Here is a 25,105-nt window from a genome sequence, read left to right on the forward strand (position 1 = left end):
TATTCTCGGCCGAGAGCCACCCCTCCATCACCATCATTATTCTTTTCCACTTCAAACAACAAAAATCCTCTCATATCTCTCTAAAACACAAAGAACTCCCTTCCATTTTCTCCAAAAATCGTGTGGTGCTTGAGTAAATTCAAGTCTTCTACTTCAAGAATCATTAAGTTTGGTAAGTTATTATCACTCTAAATTGGTTTGTTTCCATTTCATGTTAAGATTCACACTCTTAAACACTCCATTTCGTGATTCTTGTCCCTTAGAACTCCCTAAGTCCGAAAATCTCATCAAAGGAGCAAGCTAGACCGAAAACACCTTCATTCTCTTTCATTTCTTCATCAAAACCGATACATCAACCAAGGTGAGCTTCATACCCCCTTATTTTCGGGTTTTACTTTGTTTTGGGGGAGAATACAAGTTGGTTTTGTGTGAAATCTAAGTATTTATGCATGCTTTTGTGTATTTTCATGATATGTTGAGTAAATATGTTAAGAAACTATGTTTAATACTCATGAACACGATATATCTCCAAGTCCTGAAGATCTTAGGAAAAACAAGTTACTTTATGTAACTCATTATGTTGTTGAAAAGATAAAACGTGTTAAAGGATACTTTAAAACTAAAGAAAACCTAATGAGGGACCACATTTGACAAATAAGCAAAAAGTGTGCCTTTTTATGATACTCACGAATTTAAAGGACCAAAAGAGTCATTTTTGGAAAAGTATGGGTTTTTATGACACTCACGGTTTTATGGAGGTCAAAAGTGTTATTTTTGACAAAATGGGCTTCTTTTGGGCCTTCTCGGTTTTTAATGGGCTAAAATGGTCATTTTTCATAAAAAGGGGCCTTATTTGGAAATTCACGGCTTCATGGGTCTAAAATGAAAATTTTGGCCTTAATGGACTTAAATTGGCATTTTCAACAAAAATGGGCCTTATGTGTAAATTCTCGTCTTAATGGGCCAAAAATGTCATTTTTATCAAAATTGGACCATTAATGTAAATTCTCGGCTTAATGAGCCAAAAATGTCATTTTAACCAAAGATGGGCCTCCCATACCCATTTACTTGCTTATTGGGCCTTGTATACTCTTTACATGTTTATTGGGCCTAGTATTCTCATTTCATGTTAATGGGCCTTAAATACCCAATTGCTTCGTTATTGGGCATGTACTATATATTTCATGTTAACCGAGTCGATAACATTAAATATATGACATTTTGATATGAAAAAATATTTTTATCACCGATGCTTTGTGTAAAAATTTACATACATGAAACATTAATTAAAATGATTGCATGATGTGATACAATACTCGCGTATACTTAGTTAAGGCTCTTGTGAGACACGCCTTCATTCGTACCTACCTAGTGTACACCCTAAGCCCTGTAGTTATAACCAAAGTCTCATAGAGGGAGAGCGAGAGTTTGTATATAGATCTATACAGGGTTGACAACCCCACACCTGAGCTGTTCGCTACAGCTAGACTAGGCTAGTCTAGGCTGACAAATATCTTACCTTAAACAAGCGACGCCTGAAGAACGTCATGACAGGCATAACAGTCACATCAAGCATGGTTATAACAACTCACATAGAGATTAACAAACATGATAAGTTTATGGAATACATACACTATACTTTTGATACATGTACGAACTATTCATTTCTACAACACTCGGGTCTTATGGTTTTAAGATTACAACTCTTTTACAAGTAGAAAATATCAGATTTTCTGGGAAATACATTATATAATACCATTTACTTACTACAGAAAATATAGGATTTTCTGGAACTCTCTCGTTATACATTTTCAAAAACATGAACACACATGCTTTAATACAAGATTTGAAACAAAACTCTCAAACCAAATTTACGGAAAATATCGGATTTTCTAGTGTATACAAAATGATACAAAGATTTTCATACAAACATGCTTATGAACTCACCAACATTATATATGTTGACGTTTTCAAAATAACTTGTATTCTCAGGGACTCGTTTAGTAGGTCGGTCATCAAGAACATGTGGACCTATATTGTATTTTATTTTCCATCATACATTTAATATTTTGGCATGTAACTTTTGTGAACAAATACAATGATGTAAAACCTTGTATGTTGTATTATTGAATGTGTGATGATGATGTTGTCTTTGATTCAATTATATACACTCTGATGATATTACAAAATGAAGTCACTTGCCCCCGGACGTTTCCGCCGTCTGGTTCGGGGGTGTGACAACAAATTCTTAGGCAACTACCCACACGATACCTTCCACTTCCAATATTGACTTTGCTTCTAGTTATACAGGAAACAGTCATGTAGTTTTTGGCAATGGAAATGTTTCGCCCATCTCACATATTGGTAACTCATCACTTTCTTGAGATCTTAATTTTCATATGTTCTTGTTGTTCAAAAAATTACTAAGAATCATCTTTCAGTTAGAAACTTAACAAAGGATTTTCCGAGGGATTTATTTTCTAACCCCTTCTTTGTTATTTAGAACCGCGAAACAAAGGAAAGTATGTCAAAACAAGGTGCACAAATGGAAGATCTGATCTAGTTTTTCTTACGTCATGCTAAATCCGATCTGGTTCCGGTCAAAATCCGAATCCGATTCCAAACTGGTTTGAACCATTTTTCAGTGGGTTTTACAGGATTTTGGTGCTATTTTAGATCTGTTTTTTTAACAAATCCGATTTACGATCCTTTATCAAATAATATTTTACCCATAGGATTTGGATCCGGTTATAATGCAGTCTATCAGATCCAATCCGATCCGGTTTGGTGAAATTCGGTTTTGACCAAAACCCGTTTTCAGATCGGACCAGTTTCAAATTGATGAGCTGGTTTTGGTGTGAATATCTGCTAGCAAAGGGAGCATGTGTTAATGGAGGTTACATATTTCAAGCCCGATCATAAAATTGATCTTACTTATATTGGACAAACTCCCTTATTTCAGGCTCTTTTCACAACCAAAGAACAACACGGATTTAAATATACTACGAAGAATCCTCGTTGGTTATCAGTCAAATAAGACTTGGGAATTAGTTCCAGATCCTCCAAACTAAAAGGTTGTCAGTTCTAAATAGGTTTACCGTAAAAAGTACAACTCTAACGACATAGTGTAACGTATTAAAGCGTATCTAGTTGCTTAAGGCTTTACTCAAGTTCTGGGTGTTGACTACATGTACACATTCAACTCTGTCGTTAACGCTGCCACGGTTTGAATTCTTTTTTCTTTAGCTGCCATGCACAAATAGCCTTGACACAAGCTGGATGTGAACAATTCCTTTTTTAAACAAACAACTTACAGACGAAGTTTTTGTGGAACAACCTTCAGGATTTTCTAATCAATGATTTCCAAACCATGTTTGTTGTGTCATCCCCAAATTCGCGATCATTTTAAAATTTTTATTTATGCTTAATTGAAAATCAGAGTATTCATTTTTAAAGAATAATATTGCGGAATTTGTTCCCAGAAAATATGATAAATATATTATCAAAGCATTTCCGAAGAAATGTATTTTGTTTATAATAAAACTTTGGGATGTCATTGTCAATACATAAACATAAGCATAAACAGACATTTCATTCATTTACACTAGTGATCTACATCTCCTTTAATCTCTCAGTGTAATGTAGCTTCGTATCGACACCTGTGATACAAATAAAGTGAGTGGGTCAGGTTGGGAAACCTGGTGAGTACATAAGGTTTTCAACTGAGTACATAGGGTTTTCAACCCACAATAATAAAGTGATTATGTTTCATCATCACACAATTAACCCAATTACCCATCCCTGTTATCTTCTTTATTTCTTAAGGATCTATCTTAAAAATCATCTATCATTCACTCATTCATTCCTAAGGATTCTTCTAAGGAATAGGTACGAAGTCCATCGTTGCCTATGACACAGCTGCCAATGTTATCTATTAGGCATAGCTGCCAATATTATCATTTAGGCGCAACTGTCAGGATTATCACGTTCTCTATTAGGTGCAGCTGCCGATATTATCATTTAGGCGCAACTTCCAGAATTATGATGTTCTCTATTAGGCTCAGCTGCCGATATTATCTTTTAGGCGCAACTACAAGGATTATGATGTTCTCTATTAGGTTCAGCTGCCGATATTATCCTTTAGGCGCAGCTGCTAGGATGTTTAGAGTACATCGTAGTTCAAAAACATCTACAGGTTTTGGCGCAGCTGCCAATATTCATCCATATCATCTTTCACCCCTCATCATTCATCTACCCATGTTCTACCCAACATATTTGTAGATATAAAATATATATACAGTTTAAATCATTTAAAACATGTATAAATTGTTCATCCAGCATAGATATCAGGAACACAAATAATATGCACACATATCACGTAATTTATATTAAATACTTCATATCTATATGTAAGATGAAAGTAACTATGGACTCACTTGTTAAAGTGATGATTCCAAACTCGGGCAACGCTTCGCTTCTAACGATTCTATTTTCCTTCGACGAAACCTAGTATCGTTATTACTAGAGTTTAGTCTAATATTTATAGCGACTATTTACGAGCGATATTGTTTTATAAGTGTTAAACAATACTTTTCAACAACTATGTACAAACAAGGGCCAGACATGAAACACCGGAGAGCAGGAAATTTTTGGCATTATAGCACTTCTGAAATCCAACAACCCTATGCGGCCTTTCAAACTAGATTCCTCGTACCGCGAGTAGTTAAAAGATATTATAATAACACTTTGTATATTATATTTTATAATATATTTATTGTTTATAAGTTCATAATAATGATATTGAACTTAAACATAAGCTATACTTGAAGTAGGGTAAGCATAACTCACTTACCAGGAGGCTTGGCTAGAAACCGAGTTCTGCTGGGGCAGAACTTCCGAGCCAAAAAGCTCTTTTTCTCGGAGCCTTCTGGCGCTCCGGGGGCTTTCCTCTAGCACTTAGAAGTTACTAGAGGTTGGGAGGGGTTTAGAGAGAAGTTAGAGAGAGAGAGAAAGAGAGAGAGAGAGAAGGGTTGAGGTGTGAGGAAAATGAGTGAGCCTTGCATGGTATTTATAGGCTGAAAAATGTCTCAACTCAGCGAGTTCTGAGCCTCCAACTCTTCGAGTTGGTGTGCCACATGTCACTATCTGGTGGCAAGGCGTGGGGAGAAAGCAATGGCTCAGATCGTGCCACGTCACCCCCATCGCAACAGCACCCTTCCGACTTCTAAATTCCGTAACTTTCGCATACGAGCTCCGTTTTCAATGTTTTTTATATCCACACGTAGCTTTGACAAGATCTACAACTCTCCTTTTGACTCCATCATCTAATTCTCGACCGATTTTAAATTTAACAGTATGAGAAGATTACACTGTTTAATGACCGTGTAAAATTCATAACTTCTACATACGAACTCCATTTTCGACTGTCTTTTTTATCGTTGAGCTCCTATTAATGAGATATTCAATTATCATTTAGGTCGTGTCAGCTAAAAATCGATCGATCTAAAATTCAAATTCCGGACTGCATACTGCTATGCCAAATCTTAGAAAAATCATAACTTCCTCATATGAAGTCAGATTTGGACTTCTTTTTATGTACGTTCTCAGTTTAACATATACTACGAATTTTATTTAGATCCCTAAGGATAACAAGTAATTTATCAAAAAATCACTTTTTACGATTCCCGGTGTCGTGCCGGTTTTGCCGTAAAACTTCGACGGGTCATACCTTCTTTGTTATAACTCGGATTTCAGCGTGCTTTATATGTACGAAACCCTTGTGACATATACTATAAGTTGGTTAAGATTATTTACTCTAAATAATCTTCTATCAAAAAGTCATTTTTGACACTTATTGTCTCTAAATTGACTAGCCTGAATCTGCGGGCATTACATTTGTCGTCTAAAAAAAGGCTCTATACGAATTAAATCAAGCATCCCGCGCTTGGTTCCAATAGTTAAGTTCATTTATCATTAGTCTTAGTTTTATTTACAGTATAGTAGGTACTTCTTTATTTATTTTTAAACAACAATTGCATGTACAATACTTATTATTTTATGTCACCGATATAATACTTACTGAGAGTGATTCTCATCTCATTCGTAAATTTATTTCCATGCTCCATGCGGAATTTGCGATAAAAGAACTAGGTCGGATGAACTAAGTCTTAGGTCTTTAAGTTTCTTATATGGAAGATGGCAATGGTTTGTTTCTCACTCATGCTAAGTATGCTCATGCCATACTTAAGGGTAGCAATTGATGACACAACACGAAACGAAATTGAGACGAAACTGAAATTTGAATTCGTGTTCGTTTCGTTTTCGTTTCAAGTGTAAAAAACACGATGTCGTGTCGTGTCGTGTTCGTGTTCAAAATTCGACTTGAAATTGACACGATTTAGTATTTGTTTGTCGTATTTTTCGTGCTTGTCGTATTATATATGATTAAGTATTAATTAAACAAACTAACTTTTATTTTATGTTATCTTTGTCGTGTCGTGTCGTGTTTGTCGTTTTTTAATTAGTTCGTTTTCGTGTTATTTAAAAAAAATGAATTCTTGTCATGTCGTGTCGTGTTAGACAAAAACAGGACACGATGACCCGATTTGCCACCCCTAGACATACTTACCTATTCCGACTTGCTTGATGTCAAACCAACGCCTACTTTTCTATCAACTACCAAGTATCTTCTTCCACATGACTCTCGTTATTCTGATCCCACTATGCACCGATCCCTTATAGGTGTACTACATCATCCAGATTTGTCAGATGATGTAAAAGAAATCAGTCAATTTCTTCATGCTCTTATAATTGATCATTATATCAAGTTGTAAAACGAATCTTACGGTATATGAAAGGCACTCTAACCTATGACCTTCATTTCAATTATCCACAATCATCATTGTACGCCTTTCTACTTATGGCTACTCTATATTCCTGGGCGACAATCTAGTTTCGTGGAGTGACAAGAAGCAACCACCATCTCCCGATCTAATTGTGAATCCGAACATCGCGCCATGGCTAACAATACTGTTGAAATCATTTGGATAACTCAGTTACTCCGCAAATTGCATGATCTACCTTCGGATCACCCAAATTTACTTTGTGACAACAATAGTGCTCTTTATCTCTCTCTCTCTCTCTCTCTCTCTCAAAATCCAATATCACACAAACACGCTAAGTGTATTGACATAGATTACCATTTTGTTCGAGAATTGGTTGCTGCTGGTCAGTTGTATATACGTTTCGTGCCAACCTCTTTGCAGCTCGCATACATTTTCACCAAGAGTCGTCCGCGTCATGTATTTGAGGAATTTCGTGCTAAGCTACACGTTGTGTCGCCACCACTTTGCTTGAAGGGGGTATTAGAGATAAGATTTTCTAATATGTGCAATTATGAAAAATATTACCATAATAAAATATTAAATGTATTTATTACGAAGATTATTAATACATTTCATATTTAATTATGACAATATTCCTTATAATTAAGGTATTTTAAATTTAATTATTATAATATTTCTCATAATTAATATTTTTTATATGTGTCTATGGCACATATTAGAAAATCCCAGTAGTGATATTAGACATAAGATCCCAAAGAATCTTATTCAATTTTAAATTATTGTTGTATCCATGTATTTTAGGACTTGATCATTTCTATTCCATGTATTTTAGGACTTGATCATTTCTATTTATGTATTATATTATTACTCAATGCACAAATATATCGTGGTGATTTACCTAAATCTTATAAATTAATTTCATTGATAGACAGAAGAACATAGAAAATTTTCGTTTATTTCTAAGACGGAAACATATATTTTTTTTATATAAACCTGTTTCGAGATTGTCAAGCTTTAATATCATCGTACAAAACGAACATCTACGAATCATTCTTTTTTCCATACGATATTTCTTGTTGCCTTATTGTCTCGTCGTTCGCCTCTAAGAAGAACAAAAAAAGTTGGCGACAACTGTAACTTCTTGTTCAGTGAAGAACATATGCAAAGTTTCCCAAAACATTTCGAGTATATATATAGGCGAAATCGTTCAAACAAACTCAATCCACTTTCTCAATATGGCTGCCTTCCACTTTGCATTGGTACTACTAACTCTGCTTTCGGTACAATTCTCCGAAGCTTCTCGTCTTAGTCTCTTTGCATCGACTAAGGATGCACAAGTAGCCGATAGCACGAAATGGGCAGTTCTTGTTGCCGGTTCAAATGGGTACTCCAATTATCGCCATCAGGTGCGTCATTAGTTTACTTAGCTTTTTGTTTACTAGGTAATTTTGCTTGTAATAAAGTTGACTAATAACATTAAAATTTTCATTGATCAATGTAGGCGGATGTTTGTCATGCATATCAAATACTGAAAAGGGGTGGTTTGAAAGACGAGAATATTATCGTGTTCATGTATGATGACATTGCGAATAACACGATGAATCCAAGGCCTGGTGTCATAATTAATAGTCCCAACGGCTCAGATGTTTATGCTGGTGTGCCAAAGGTATGATAACTAGCTCAATAAAACTTGAAAAGCGTTGCAAAAGGTGTTAGTCGTCATAAGTGATCATCACTTGATTTATCGAAGTTTTATACTCATTCCAGGATTACACCGGAGATTACGTGACAGCAGCCAATTTCTATGCTGTGCTTCTGGGCAATTCCTCGGGATTAACAGGTGGAAGCGGGAAAGTTGTAGCAAGTAAACCCGGAGATAAGATCTTTGTGTATTTCACCGATCATGGTGGCCCTGGACTCCTCTGTAAGCGTTTCCACAATTTGCTTATATATATGTTTTTGAACATTGAATTATTAATAGTATCATTACTAACACAACTCTTTTGGTTTATGTACATAGGTATGCCGAACTTGCCTTATATTTACGCAAATGATTTCATTGAGGTTTTGAAAACAAAGCATGCGAGTGGAACATACGATGAGATGGTAACATCCTGCATTTTCTTCTAACGTTATAGATGATATTAAACAGTCAGGATGAATTTAATCGTTTGTGTGTTAAAATATAGGTGTTATACGTGGAAGCATGTGAAAGTGGAAGTATTTTTGAAGGCCTGTTGCCAGAAGATTTGAATATCTATGTTACAACAGCATCGAACGCAAATGAAAGTAGTTGGGGTACATATTGCCCTGGCTCGGTACCTCCTCCGCCTCCGGAGTTTAACACTTGCTTAGGTGACTTATACAGTATCTCATGGATGGAAGACAGGTACTTTTTTAATCCTTCTAGCTTTAGCAACACTTTTGCAACAGTATCACCATCACATTGATTTGATATGTCGTTCCATATGGTTACTAACTGTCCTTTGTATCGTGTTCTCTTAGTGACGTGGAAGATTTGAATACTGAAACGTTAGAAGAACAATACTTGAAGGTTGGTATTAGGGTTTATTACTTCATTCAATTCAGAAGTCTTTTAAGCGTGTCAAGAAAGGTAGAATTCTTTACGGCTTATTTGCTATCGAAAATTGCATAAAATGTTTGTAGGTAAAGGCAAGGACTTTAAATAACAACACCGGACAGGGATCTCATGTGATGCAATATGGTACACAACTCATAAGCAATGAGACTGTTTCGGTTTATCAAGGTGCTGGGACTTGGAACTTCACCTCGAATACGTTCCAATCAATAGGCTCCATGGGCGTGGTTGAGCAAAGAGCTGCAGACATATATTCAATGTGGAAAATGGTATGTGCACTAAACTTGGTTATTTCTTGGGGATTAAGCACTCCAAAACAAGTTGCCCCAAGTTTGTATACCACAGTCTTCGCGACACTTTAATTAATGCCTTTCCTAGTAACAAATTGACATAATTTCATATTCTACAGTACGAGAGATCAACACTAGAACCACAACAGAAGATTGAACTACTCAAGGAAATCAAGGAAATAACAACGCATAGGGCACATTTGGACAGCACTATTGAATCGATCAAAGGAGAGTTACTAGACCAAGAATACCTAACGGAGAGACGTCCAGGATCAGTCCTAGTGGACGATTGGGATTGTCTTAAATCCATGGTGAACATAAAAACTCGATATTTTTGGTTCATTTTACAACCATTTTTCTTTGTTCTATACGTTGGTTCTTAACTTTTTGAACGTTTGATTGATTAATTCAGATTCGAACATTTGAGACATACTGTGGATCGCTAACTCAATATGGCGTGAAACATACAAGAACATTTGCTAACATGTGCAACAATGGTGTTACGAAGGATGCCATGGATGAAGCTTCAAAGGGAAGATGTGGGTCTTATAGCTTGGGGAAGTGGAATCCTGCGACTGCTGGTTATAGTGCCTAATCGATATATAGAATGGAATATGGAATAATGGTGAATATAACTATATTAGTAAAAAACGATAACCAAATCATGATATCACATGTGGTGGTCGTTATGTCCTATCTATCTATGTAATTTTGAATTTTGAGTGTACTTCTAAACATAAATGGGCATAAATTTTTTTTGAAGATAAAATTTGATAGAAACGTCATGCCACTACTACAAAAAAAATCCAAATATTGGACGGTCATTGACGGAGATAGTAGGGGCTGATGGATGCTTTGCCACCCTCAATCACCTTTAAAACTTCAAACTATATTATAGAATAGATAGATTATAGATAAATAATGAGTCCAATTATTAATTTGATGCCCACGTCTTTTTTTTTTTTTTTTTTTTTTTTTTTTTTTTTTTTTTTGTGATGCCAAGCCCCCCTCAACCTTTTAAAATTTCAATTAATATAAAGAAAAGTAATGAGGCTATACTATCACTAAAATTCACGCCCAAACTATAATTTATTTGACTTCACTCTATTTATTTCAATTACCAATTGATCTCTCATTTGCTTTAGTTTGCTTCGTTAATCCGGTATATTAAGTAACTCTTTTATTTTCATTGGTAATAGTTATTTCAATTTAACAATATAATATGTGACTCCTATTTGTACGATTATTTTTTAGTGATTTTTGTCTCTAAAGGTTTCTATATCAAAAGTTAGTGAGTTTTTTCGTGGCTAATTTATTTGAAAAATAAAGTATTAAAAAGCATAGGACAATACACAAAAAATCACATTTTTATACATAGTCTTGTTTACAAGCTTAACCACAAATCTTCATATTTCCTTACTTCAACATGTAAAACCATAAAAATTATTCAATGCAACATTACTCTTAACATTTTTGTCTATATCACAATTATAGTAAAGCATTTAATACGCGCAACAAGCTAAGAGTCATTTGATGGATTGCCAGTATGGCTACAAAATTTTCTCATGAATTCAACAATATGCTATTCAAAGTTGTGTTTGTCTTCTTTGCCTCTACTCTTTTTTCCGATACAAGACATTGGTTTGTGTATATGTCTCTTTTGTTGGATTAGTGTCTAAGCCCGTAATTATATTTGGTAAGTACTTGACCCGGTTGTGCATGATCCTTTTGGGTTGTCTTCACCATAACAATTTGACAGGGTAATTTATGAAGAGAGAGAAGGTATTATGGTTTATTAATATATTATAAGAATAATATATTAAAGGAGAAATCATATTATTTGATTAATATTAATCATAAATTAATTAGGAATTAATTTGGTGACTAAAAGAGATTAATTGAATAAAGGGGACTTAAACTGTCAAATGTTTGATAGTTGTATTTTGGGTTGGGAAACCTAATGGATTAAGGGGTGAACGAAATTATGATGGGAGCCCATCATATTTTCGTCCATGGCCTTATTCCAGAAGGTTCCATGGGCTGCTTAATGTTTAAGCTGTCTATTAGGGTTTTGACTGAAACCCTAGCTGCTCACAGCATAAATAGAACCCTTAGGCTACAGAAATCGGCCACTGCTTCTCTAAGAACCCTAGAGCCGATTTTGTGTGCCTCCTCCCTCTCTCATATACTACCCTCTTGCTAGTTGATGTTTGTAAGCCATTAGAGGAGTTACACTTGTGACTCTAAGCAACAAAGACAAGAAGATTCAAGCAAGCAACAAGAGGTAATCTTCTAGATCTGCTTTGGTCATTATAATTTCGAAATATTATCACTAGATCTAGGGTTAGAAAGTCTTGGATGAATGCATGTATAATAGAGAAATCTAGATCCGAGAATTAGGGTTTGCATGTGCACATAGGAATGTTCTTGTGGCTCAAACCCATCAGTGGTATCAGAGCTTTGATTGGTTTCAATTGTATTTGATGCTAATATGTTCATTCATTGCTTAATTTGAAAATCGTTTTCTGAAAATACCCAGCTCACGACGTGACTCTCTGAGTTCACGACGTGAGCCCAGTCTGTTAGACAGACTCGACGAGTGCAGTTAGCTACTCGACGAGTCTATAGATCAGATGGCTCAAAACTCGTTTTTTTTGGCTGTTTTTGTGTTTGGATAATTACCAAAATTGTTTTTGGATAATAAAATCCGAATTTTATATATTTGCTATGATTATCCTTACCAAATTAAAAGATAATTACCATTTATTTGAATAATACATTAATTATGTGATAACATTTGATTATTTAATTTATTTGGTGAATTATCTTGTAAATAATCTGGATTAAGTCAAATTTAGATAATCATTAAATTAATTGTTTAATTTAAAATTATTTGCTATTTGATCCTTTGTGTTTTGAAAAGGTTCAAAACTTGTCCTCAAGTTTTGAAATTTAAAATTTGTGATTAAAATGTTTAATTTAAACTATTTAAATTTCAAACCCTAGAATTTTACAAGTTTAAAATTCAACCTTATACTTTATAATATTATAAGATTAATATATATATATATATATATATATATATATATATATATATATATATATATATATATATATATATATATATATATATATATAACTTACAATGCTAGTCTTACCGTTAGTAGGCCTCATTCACGAAGCCGATCTATAAGGGGGGGTATACGGTTATGGCCTATAAAATGGCCATTTAGTGGGTGTCCACTCTCACCCACCGCTTCCTTGATTGGTGGAGGGTCGTTAGCCGAACGGGTAGGATAGGGAAAACCTTTCCTCATTAAAAGTATAATGAATCCATATAAAGTAACTAAATGTTTTTACAAAATTCCCAATCTTAGTTACTTTAGGAAAAAGTGAATTGATGCAATTCCATGAAATTACACTTTGTACCCTTGCTAAGACGTTAGTGGAGCGTGTGTGGTTAACCGACACACTAATTGGGTTCTAAGAAAAGGTGGCAAAGGGTGACTCATTGTTTTCATAGTTCGATGGAGCGTGTGTGGTTAACCGACACATCGAATAGGTGACTGTAACAATGAGGGCACCATGTATATTTGCATGGTTATTCACACCCGCTTTGTGATCCTCGGCATCCCAGTCACAAACTAGAGGGGCATATTGAGATTTAAACATGCCATTGAAAAGTTCAATGAATCTCAAAAGATCTAGGAGTTTTCAATACATTTAAAACTTAATCTCCTTTTCCGTTTTTCATGGTGGAGAATTAGTGAATCGTCATTCACTTACCTTCAAATTATTTACTTGTTAGATTACGACATCCCTCTTCTAATATGTAAATAATGTTGTTGGATCCTAGCCCTAATTTCTCATTTGGGTGTTTAATTAGGGATTCATTTCTAATCAAACTTTGTTCTTTTCCTTTTCAGATGTCGAACATGAACAACAACAACGCTTCCGGATTGAATTCCTCCAGCTAATTCTCACTCATGAACTTGTGTGGGAGGGTGATATTTGACCGAAACAATTTCAATGATTGGATCCGTAACATAAGAATGGTCACCCGTTACGAGGACAAAGAGTATGTACTTGACAAGGAGCTGAAGGAGATCAACCGATGAGATCGCTGCCTTTGAGGCCCATGAGCGTGATGCCACGAAAGTCCATTGCATCATGCTAGCGACCATGACTGCAGAACTCCAAAATTCCTATGAGGACATGTATCCCTATGAAATGCGTCAAGACTTGCTGGACCGGTACCAACAAAGTGCAAGGCAAGAAAGGTATGAGATCATCACTTCGATGATCACTGCCAAAATGGGTAATGGAGACTCCCTTACCGCTCATCTGCAAAAGATGCAGAGATATGTTGATCGCATGCTGAAATTAAATGTTAATTTCGATGAAGAGCTGGCAATTGACATCATCTTTTACTCCTTACCTCCCTGCTACAACCAGTTCCGCATGACCTACCACATGAATAAGCAAGAGGTCACCTTGAGCAAGCTTCAAGGCTTGCTAAGGACTTCTGAGAACAATCTCAAGGATAAGTCTGTTGCACCGACTCCCACTCCTACTGCTGCGCCTGTCTTGGCAATAGGTCAAGGGAAGGGTAAGAAGAGGAAGGCTCCCTCAAAGAGCCACCACAAGGGAAAGTCCCAAGATGGCACCTCTTCTAGTGGAACCAAAGTTGGTTCTGCTAAACCCATCTCAAACCCTAAGGAGGCAGAGTGCCACCACTGCCACAAGATAGGGCATTGGAAGAGAAGCTGCCCAGAATATCTGCAAGCCATCAAGGATGGGAAGATCAAGCCATCTTACGTAGGTATTTACACAATTAAATCTAATGATTCATCACATTCCATTTCTTGGGTACTTGATACAGGATGTGGTTTTCACATTTGTTCTGATTTGCAGGGACTAAGAAGAGATAGGGATGTGGAGCATGGTAAGATAAATTTGATCATGGGGAACAGAAGATCGTCGCCTGTTACCAAGATTGGAGTTTACTCTTTAATGCTCAATAGTGGATTAGGATTAGATTTAAACAATTGTTGCTATTCTCCAGATATGGCAAGAAACATCATTTCATTTCATGGTTTATATAGACAAGGTTTTAGATATTCATTTGATAATGAAAAGGGTTATATTAATGCTTATCTTAATGGTGTCTTTTATTTTGAAGCATTGCCTTGTAATGGAATATATGAAACTGTGATGGTTGTAGATAACTTAGGAAATGATGTGTTGTGTTTTGATTTATCCAATGATTTGGATAAATCATGCTTGTGGCATTGTCATCTTGGATATGTCAACAAGAAACACATAGCCCAACTCCAAAAGGACGAAGTGTTGGAGTCATTTGACCTTAGGGACGATGACGTGTGCGAATCTTGGTTACTTGGAAATATGACCAAGTCACCCTTCACTGGTACATGTGAAAGGGGTGAGGGTCTATTAGATCTCATACACACCGATGTGTGTGGGCCCTTTAGATCCACCACAAGGGATGCGAACCGCTTCTATGTGACTTTTACCGATGATTATAGCAGATATGGGTATATCTACTTAATCAAGCACAAGTCAGAAACCTTTGAAAAGTTCAAAGAGTTTAAACAAGAAGTGGAGAATCAGTGCTTCGATCCGATCGAGGAGGAGAGTACCTAAGTCTTGAATTCCACGACTATCTTAAGGAATGCGAAATCGTTTCGCAATTGACGCCACCTAGGACACCACAGCTAAACGGTGTGGCTGAGAGGCGTAATCGAACCTTGTTGGACATGGTTCGTTCCATGATGAGTCGTGCTTCACTACCTATCTCATTCTGGGGGTATGCCTTAGAGACTGCCGCCCATATCCTTAACTTAGTCCCTACGAAAAGGTTGCCAAAACACCTCACGAGATGTGGACAGGGAAAGCTCCCTCGTTGGCACATATCAAGGTTTGGGGTTGCGAGGCTTTCGTAAGACGAGAGACTCATAACAAACTCGAACCTCGTAGTGAGCGATGTATTTTCATCGGCTACCCGCAGAAGTCCTTTGGATATCTCTTCTATAGACCGAGTGACAATGTTGTCTTCGTTGCGAGGAGAGGGGTTTTCCGAGAGTGAGAACTCATAAGCCAAGGGGACAGTGGGAGGGAAATCGATCTTGAAGAGATTCAAGAGTCGAGTGATGAATGAACCTCTAACGCTGGCGCTCAACCCGAGGAGGAAACTCCGGTTGAACCGATTGACGAGTCCTTACCTCTTAGACGTTCCGATAGAGTTAGGGTTCAAACCCAGTTTTATGGTTTTCATATTACTACTGAAGGGGATACGTTCATTAGTGATAGTACACTAGTGAATCTGGAGGAACCTAACAGCTATAAGGAAGCCATGGCAGGCCCGGAGTCTGCGAAGTGGAAAGAGGCGATGGACAGCGAGATTCAGTCCATGTACGACAACCAAGTTTGGAATTTGCTTGACCATGTGCCCGGACGTAAGATGGTCGGGTGCAAGTGGATATTCAAGAAGAAGACTGACATGGATGGGAATGTGCACACATATAAGGGGTGATTGGTTGCGAAGGGTTTCACTCAAACTCCCGGAGTTAAATATGATGAAACCTTCTCACCGGTTGCCAAGATAAAGTCTATTAGGGTGATGCTGGCCATTGCTGCATTTCATGACTATGAAATATGGCAAATGGATGTCAAAACCGCTTTCCTTAATGGAAAGTTGGCTGAGGATGTTTACATGGCTCAGCCAGAGGGTTTTATCAATGCGAAGCATCCCAATAGAGTGTGCAAGCTTGAGAAGTCCATTTATGGACTTAAGCAAGCGTCTCGCAGATGGAATCTTTGTTTCGATGAGAAAGCAAAGAGTTTGGTTTCTTAAGAAGCGAGGATGAATCATGTGTATATGTCAAAGCCAGTGGGAGTATAGTTAGCTTCCTCGTATTGTATGTCGATGACATACTACTCATAGGAAACGACATCCCGACACTGCAGGAGGTTAAGTCCTGGCTCGGGAAGTGCTTCGCTATGAAGGACCTCGAAGAGGCTTCCTATATTTTGGGAATAAGGATAGTGAGAGACAGAAGTAAGAGACTAATAGGACTTAGTCAGAATACTTACTTGGACAAGGTACTAAAATGTTTTAGTATGGAGAATTCAAAGAAGGGAGAGTTACCAATCTAAAGCAATGCCAAGTTGAGTAAGACTCAAAGTCCGAGTACCGATGTCGAGATAGCAGAGATGAGTCGAGTACCTTTTGCTTCCGCAGTTGGCTCGATCATGTATGCTATGACTTGTACTCGCCCTGATGTGGCCTTCGCTTTGAGCATGGTCAACAGATATCAAGGGAACCCTGGAAAAGCGCATTGGACCGCAGTCAAGAATATACTTAAGTACCATCGGAGGACCAAGGAATGGTTTCTAGTCCTCGGTGGGAGTGATGACTTAAAGGTGCGAGGGTACAGTGATGCCAGTTTTCAGACCGACAGGGACAACTACCGTTCGTAGTCGGGCTGGGTCTTTACCCTTAATGGAGGAGCAGTGACCTGGAAAAGTTCCAAGCAAGAGACCGTAGCTGATTCAACGTGCGAATCAGAGTGCATTGCAGCGAGCGAAACATCAAAGGAGGCAATATGGTTGAAGAACTTCATTGGAGACCTTGGAGTTGTGCCGGCCATACAAGAGCCTATGGAAATTTTCTATGATAATGAAGGAGCGGTTGCCTTGACCAAGGAACCGAGGAATCATGGTAGATCTCGGCATATCGACAGAAAATATCATTTTATTTGACATCGGGTGGACGAAGGACTCCTCGTTGTAAAGAGGGTATCGTCAGAAGATAACCCAGCAGATCCATTTATGAAGGGACCGAGCAGGGTTAAGCACTTGCATCACACTAGGAGCATCGGGCTGAAGGGCGATATTAGTTTGGATTAGATAGTTTAGAAACGTGTAATAGATAAACTGTAATTAACATTTGATGATTAAATAAAAGAGTATTGTTTATTAGTAATGTTACTGTCTTATGTTGATTGTTTACCTATTGTTTCACTTTGCATGTTTTGACTTCCTGAATAATAAGATTATTCAAACCGTCCACAGTCGTTCATATGTTGGAAGTAGGTATGAATGAAGACTGTCATGAATTGGTGTGTAGATTGTCTAAAGTCTATTAGAGATAGCAAAAGTTTAATACAACGTTCATGAGTGCTTATGAGTTTGATTTGAGCATTGGAATAAACCCACGCTTGTTGGAATCACTTCATGGAATTTATCACGAGTGATCGCAAGACAATAATATCATATGGTCTTAAAACCTAGATATATGGTTTATTGTTTGCTAATTGGTTATGCATTGATAATGCGTAAACGCATCAGTAACTTGATGTTATAAAACACATTGTTGTGTATGATTTGATTAGTGAATAGTAAATGCATATAAGTCGAAGTTTATCTGTTCCTTTTATCCTAAGAGGGTAAAAGCGATATTAGGGCCCCTCGATGATTTGGTTTGACTTATGTGCCGGGCCCGGTCAGGACTGAATTGATGTGTTCAATTAAGTTCTATGTCAGACGAATCAAAGATCGAGAAACAAACTGCTGGACAATAAGTATGACTATGTTCCATGTAATTGTCCGCACGATATCTAGAACAGAGGACTATACGATCCCTTATCTAAAGGACAGGTTACTGATAAGATCAGAGTTCGACAACGTCTTTGAGAGCTACGATTGCTAATCGGATTGTGCTTACATTTGTAGTTACTAGACTTATCCAAGTGGGAGACTGTTGGATTAGTGTCTAAGCCCGTAACTATATTTGGTAAGTACTTGACCCGGTTGTGCATGGTCCTTTTGGGTTGCCTTCACCATAGCAACTTGACAGGGTAATTTATGGAGAGAGAGAAGGTATTATGGTTTATTAATATATTATAAGAATAATATATTAAAGGAGAAATCATATTATTTGATTAATATTAGTCATAGATTAATTAGGAATTAATTTGGTGACTAAAAGAGATTAATTGAATAAAGGGGACTTAAACTGTCAAATGTTTGATAGTTGTATTTTGGGCTGGGAAACCTAATGGATTAAGGGGTGAACGAAATTATGATAGAAGCCCATCATATTTTCGTCCATGGCCTTATTCTAGAAGGTTCCATGGGCTGCTTAATGTTTAAGCTGTCCATTAGGGTTTTGACTGAAACCCTAGCTGCTCACAGTATAAATAGAACCCTTAGGCTACAGAAATCGGCCACTGCTTCTCTAAGAACCCTAGAGCCGATTTTGTGTGCCTCCTCCCTCTCTCATATACTACCCTCTTGCTAGTTGGTGTTTGTAAGCCATTAGAGGAGTTACACTTGTGACTCTAGGCAACAAAGACAAGAAGATTCAAGCAAGCAACAGGAGGTAATCTTCTAGATCTGCTTTGGTCATTATAATTTCGAATTATTATCACTAGATCTAGGGTTAGAAAGTCTTGGATGAATGCATTTACAATAGAGAAACCTAGATCCAAGCATTAGGGTTTACATGTGCACATAGGAATGTTCTTGTGGCTCAAACCTATCATCTTTTACAAAAATAATGTCTCTTTTACAAAAAAAAATGTTCAAACAAACTTATATGATTAGTAAATAAATAGTAACTATAAAAAATGATAAAAAAAAGTTGTATTAAGCTTTGAAAATGTACATTATGCCTAAAGCAACCTTTAACCAAAGGTTGCGTTAGGCGAAACTGCATTAGACCTAAAACTACTATTTTTTTTAGAAAATGCAACCTTTCTTGAAAAAGTTGCATGTACTATACAAATGCAACCTTTTTTAAATGTAAATGTAAATTTCTTATTTTCAAATGATCCTTTTCTGCACGTAATTAGATGCAACCTTTATTACAGTTTTAGTTACAATAATGTAACCCTTTCTACACTCAAATGCAACATTTATTATGATTTTATTAAAGCAAAATGCAATTTTTTTTACATTAAATGAAACACTATTGTGGTTTTAGTTACAACAAATGCAACCTTGTTTACACTCAAATGCAACCTTATTATGTTTTTAGAAACAAAAATGTAACAATTCCGCCTATCTAAAGCAACCTTCTTATTAAAATTTATAATATGCTCAGAAGTTTTTTCCCTACTATTGTAGATATATGGTTTATCACATTTGTAGCACCATTGTTTCACATACTAAAATTGCTATTAATATACAATACTAATCTAATAACACCATAGCAATAATAATGAAAATATTATAGATAATATTATGATATTCTTTAACATATATGTCTAAGCTCAAATAACAACCATAAATTATAGTCAACATTAAGTTATCAATTACAATCATGAAAAGTGCTGAAAACTGTTATTTAGTTGTACTTTCTTTCAAGTAAGATGGTGTTTGATTTGATCATCTATTCAAAACGTCAGTAATTACTTCATAAACTCAAAAAATAGGCTGCCACATATAAATTGATAGCGTGCCCCCTGGTGCGAGCCAAGAGTCACGCCAGAGACACCACTAGGAGGGCCGAACGACTGGATCCTCCCAGCCGGCCACCCCAACAAACCCTCATGCCTGCGGGCGTCTATCCAGTAAAACACATGTGCTAGAGTCAAATCCCTGACACTCTTAGCTGCACGACAAATCCAACGAATTGATGCATCAAACAGTAAGCTCAGAGCATTACCACCTGAACCAATCACTAGCTCTGACAGAAATAGGAGCGTGAAAGTCCCAAACCCTTTGTAGATTCAAAGATCAAATATAAACAAGAAAGAACAATGAAGAACTCAGGACTATCACCAAGTTTCTTTCATCAAGAAAAGGTTTGTCTTCACCAAGAATATGGGGTTGTCACAAAGTTGATTGACATAAAGTCGTTACAAAGACACGCTCAACATAAGGGTTTCACCTTAATGTTGATTATATACTAATCTACTCTAGTTTTTTTTAACGGAAAATACAAATATATAATAAATCTATTCTAGTGAATTCCTTCAATCAAGGGATTGTATCTAATCGAAACATAAACTGATTTGGTAAATAAGGAATGTATCAAATCAGATCTTCTCCTGATTCGGATATCAGCACCAAAACTTCAGAAGCTGATCAGAGCATCAGATTCAAAGAGTTATGTTGATCAGGTCTATCAACGTCATCGTCAGGAGATCAGATTCAACTCTAGCTTCAGAGACAGTACCATCAATGAGTGTCATCAGCTTGTCACCATATCATCGTGCCGTCAGTGTATATCCATCATCGTCTGGACATACTGATCAGTCTTTAGTAGGTTTTTTTTACTATGGTGCTGATAGAGTCTTCAGGGTTTTTCAGTCAATAGAGGATGTTCTTCAGTCTTCGACATATGAACTTCAGTCTTCGGCATATGAACTTCTATCAACATATCTTCAGATTAACTAACTAAACTAGCTCCGATAGATCAGCTTGTCTAGATTATACTATTTAGACTTACTTAGGCAAGACTGACTGTTTCTACAGTGAGCATATAAACTATAACTATTAAGTAAATATTTTGCATCATCAAATCTATACAAATGTGCATTTTAAAAAACGGGAAAATGTAAAACCGGTTCCGGTTTTCATAAAAATAGAGAATCGGTAACCGGACCTTATTACCAATTCCGGTTCCAGTTCCGGTTCCAACGGTTCTAATGCTCATCCGTAGGCGCATGTGCATCGATTACTCAGATTTGAACAAAGCCTGTGCAATGGACTGCTACACGCTCCCAGAAATCAATCAGAAAGTGGAATCCCTGCAAGGGTTCAAATTGAAGTGTTTCCTCGACACCAATAAGTGATACCACCAAATACTGATGATCAAGGAAGATGTGGAGAATAAATCCTTATATACAGACCATGACACTTTCTGCTATCAGAATATGCCTTTTTATTTAAAAACTACAGGGGAAACCTACCGACGACTAATAGACTCTCTCTATGCAAGGAAAATAGGGTGGAACATACAAGTCTATGTCGATGACATGGTCATCAAGAGCCCTGGTGAGAAGACCTAACTCAGTGATGTCGAGGAAACATTCAAGACCTTGGAGACAGTTCAAATGAAATTAAACCCCGAGAAGTACACTTTTAGGGTGGAAGAAGGACAGTTCCTAGGATTATATCACTAAATAAGGAATCCAACCAAGCGCTACTAAGGTAGAAGAGTTAATGAAGACAATATCGCTACACACACTAAGGGACATCCAATGTATAAATGGAAAACTAAATGAGTTAAGTCGATTCATTTCCAAGTTGGGAGAGAAGGTCATCCTGTTGTTCCAGACACTCAAGGGATGCATCGAAAAAAGCATCTTCTACTGGACAACAGAGGTCGAAGCAGCACTCCAGTGTCTGAAGGAAGCCCTACATATACTCCCTATCCTTGTCAGCCCCATCCCAAGGGAAACACTCCAAGTATACCTGTCTGCATCTAACGAAGCCATATCATCAGTGTTGGCGGTAGAAAGAGAGGGGAAGCAGCTCCCAATTTATTATGTTAGCAGAGATCTCCAAGTCCCAGACATCAATTACCCCATCCCTGAAAAACTGGTGCTACCACTAATCTATGTAGCCCGGTGCCTACAACAATACTTTCAGGCACACCAGATAGAAGTGCTGACAAGCTGCCCAATCAAGTAGGTACTCCTTAAACCAGAAGCCTCTGGACGTCTAGCTAAATCGGCAATAGAGCTAGGGGAACATGATATCGATTATCGACCACACACAAGCATTAAGGGGCAAGCGCTACCCGATTTCAACTAGAGATACTAAGAGACCAATAAACGCAAACCCAGGCGAAAGACCAAGGGGAAGCATCAGTCCATAACCAAGAAAAAAATCGAATATGGACCGTATACACGGATATAGTGTCCATCAAAGAGGGGTAAGATGCAGGCTAGGTACTAACTAGCCTGGAAGTGGAGGAAATTATGTATGCAATTTGTTTCGACTTTAACACCTCCAATAATGAAGCTGAATATAAAGGCTTGCTGGCAGGTCCACGACTAGCAAGTAATATGGGGGCAGAAAGGGTCACAACATTAACAGATTCAAGATTAGCAGCTAACCAAATCAATGGGGAATTCGAAACAAAGGATAAACGGATGGAGAAATATATAAACGTCGTCAAGAAGCGGTTAAGTCAGTTTAAGAGCTTCTCGATTAAGCAAATACCAAGGGGTAACAACCGGAGGGAAGACGACCTCAGTAAGCTCGCATCGACTTTCTTTGACCAAATTTCTAAGGAGGTCTCAGTAGAAGTATAAAAAGAAAGAAATATTGATGAGCGACAAGTAAACAGATTATCACCGGCACAAACCAAATTGGATGACACCCTTTGTAGATTATCTCAAACACGACATCTTACCGGATAACCACGACGAAGCTAGAAAAGTAAGGACAAAATGCTCCCCAATATGCGATCCTTGGGGGGGTACTATACAAGAAAAGATTCACAACGCCATGGTTGAAATGCATGGACAAAGCCTATGGTTGGAGAGGACTCCAGGAAATTCATCCTAGCTTAGCAGGAGCGCATGAAGGGGCGAGGGTCCTAACGAGGAAAGTGTTGGATTATGTGTCTAAGCTCATAACTATAACTGGTATATACTTAAATTGATAGTAGCACAATCCTTTTGGGTTACCCTCAAAACTAGCAACTCTACATGATGACTTTTGGAAAGAGAGGTTGAATTTATTATTTGATTAATAATTTGAAATAAATGATTTATTAATGTATTATGTAAATATTATATTAATTATAAATCATATTAGTTAATTAATAATTAATTAGAAATTAATTGGAATTAATTTTGAGATTAATTGAATTAATTAAAAGTGCAGGGGCTGTTTGGCAATTTATTGAAAGTTGAGGAAAGGAGCCCATTGATCTCATTGGACGAGGTGGACGAAAATCACATGGGAAAGCCCAAAGATTTTCGTCCAAGCCCTTGAATAAGGAAGGGAATGGGCTGCTTGGTCACTAAACAAAGGTATTAGGGTTTCCTCCTTGAACCCTAGCTTTGGCACCAAGCTATCTCAGCTATATAAAGGCCTCCCTAGCACATAATTTCGTCCATGCCTTCCCTCCAAGAGCCTTGTACGAAATCTTGGTCCCTCTCTCTCTCTCTCTCTCTATATATATATATATATATATATATATATATATATATATATATATATATATATATATATATATATATATTATTCCTCTTGTTAGTGTTGGGTGTGAACCATTAGAGGCACGACACTTATGGTGCTTGCTCTCGAAGCTTCAACAATACTAAGGATTTGCATTATTATTACTATATAACAATCAATGTATTTTTTCTTAACCCTACTTTAGTGATTTTGAAAATATACTAGTAGTCTTAGGGTTTCCCAATTGATATTAAAATCTTGTATGTTCAATTAGAGGAAACATAGATCGGGAAAATTAGGGTTGCATGTACACATAGGTTTTTGTTTATTATGCTCAAAATCCATCAGTGGTATCAGAGTATTGGCTTGTTTTCTATTGAATTTGATTGCAATTGTTTGAATTTTATCAATTAGGGTTTATGGCGATTAAACCCTTTTGGACTTAGGGTTTTTCGGAATTAGGGTTTCCTAACCCTAGGTTTAAAAAATTTGAAAAAGGGTTTTAACCCTTTCCTTGTCCTACAAGTTTCGAAATTAGGGTTTCCTAATCCCTCTTGATTTTCAAAATATGGCAAGGATTTAAATACTTACCTTCCTCCCCAAGAATAGGTATTTTCGAAAATTAGGGTTTCATGATAGTGTTTTTGTTATTTTTGGTAATTATCTCTTTATGTGATTAATTGGATAATTATAAAATCTGAATTATCCCTCCCATGTTTTTCGAAAATTAGGGGGGAGGGGATTAGATTAAATTATTTTTATTAATTTAATTCGACAATCCTTAGTTGGTTTAATAAATTAATTTAATGTATAATTGATAGATAATTATTAAATCAATTTCTTTTAAATTTAAATTAAAATTGTTTTAGTTTCGAAATGTAAAAGATTATAAAAACCTACTATTTTGAAAAGTTTAAAATACACCCTTATAGATCTTATTATTAATTTAATTAAGTGATTAATTAAAAGATAATCAATAAATCCATAAAATGGTTTAAATTTAATTAAATTGAAAGTTTAATTTATTAAAAGATTAAACCAATGGAATTTTAAAATGTTTTAAAATACACCTTATACTATAGGTAAAATTAAATTTTTAATATTTACAATATGTGTAAGACTAAGTCAGTTGAACCGATAGTACGCCTCATTCACGAAGCCGATCTATAAGGGGGTATAAGGAAACTGCCTCTAAAATGGTAGTTGAA

The 25,105-nt window shown here is 36.5% G+C and overlaps 2 protein-coding genes across 2 annotated transcripts; both read left to right on the forward strand.

The window, feature by feature from the left end:
- The first annotated feature begins 8,074 nt into the window (after positions 1 to 8,074).
- LOC145119547 (vacuolar-processing enzyme-like) lies at positions 8,075 to 10,382 on the forward strand. Its single transcript, XM_079055221.1, has 9 exons — positions 8,075 to 8,251; positions 8,347 to 8,511; positions 8,613 to 8,769; positions 8,866 to 8,951; positions 9,035 to 9,234; positions 9,351 to 9,399; positions 9,513 to 9,713; positions 9,854 to 10,045; positions 10,147 to 10,382. The coding sequence occupies exons 1-9, from the start codon at positions 8,081 to 8,083 to the stop codon at positions 10,327 to 10,329; spliced, it is 1,404 nt and encodes a 467-aa protein (XP_078911347.1). The 5' UTR covers positions 8,075 to 8,080; the 3' UTR covers positions 10,330 to 10,382.
- Positions 10,383 to 22,687: 12,305 nt separating this feature from the next.
- LOC145122270 (uncharacterized) lies at positions 22,688 to 23,023 on the forward strand. The gene has a single exon (XM_079057897.1). It carries the CDS (start codon positions 22,688 to 22,690, stop codon positions 23,021 to 23,023), a length of 336 nt encoding a protein of 111 aa, XP_078914023.1.
- The last annotated feature ends 2,082 nt before the right edge of the window (positions 23,024 to 25,105 follow it).

This window comes from Lactuca virosa, chromosome 6, assembly GCF_052849685.1.
Source record: "Lactuca virosa cultivar CGN04683 chromosome 6, Lactuca_virosa_CGN04683_v6, whole genome shotgun sequence".
Classification (NCBI taxonomy): Eukaryota; Viridiplantae; Streptophyta; class Magnoliopsida; order Asterales; family Asteraceae; genus Lactuca; species Lactuca virosa.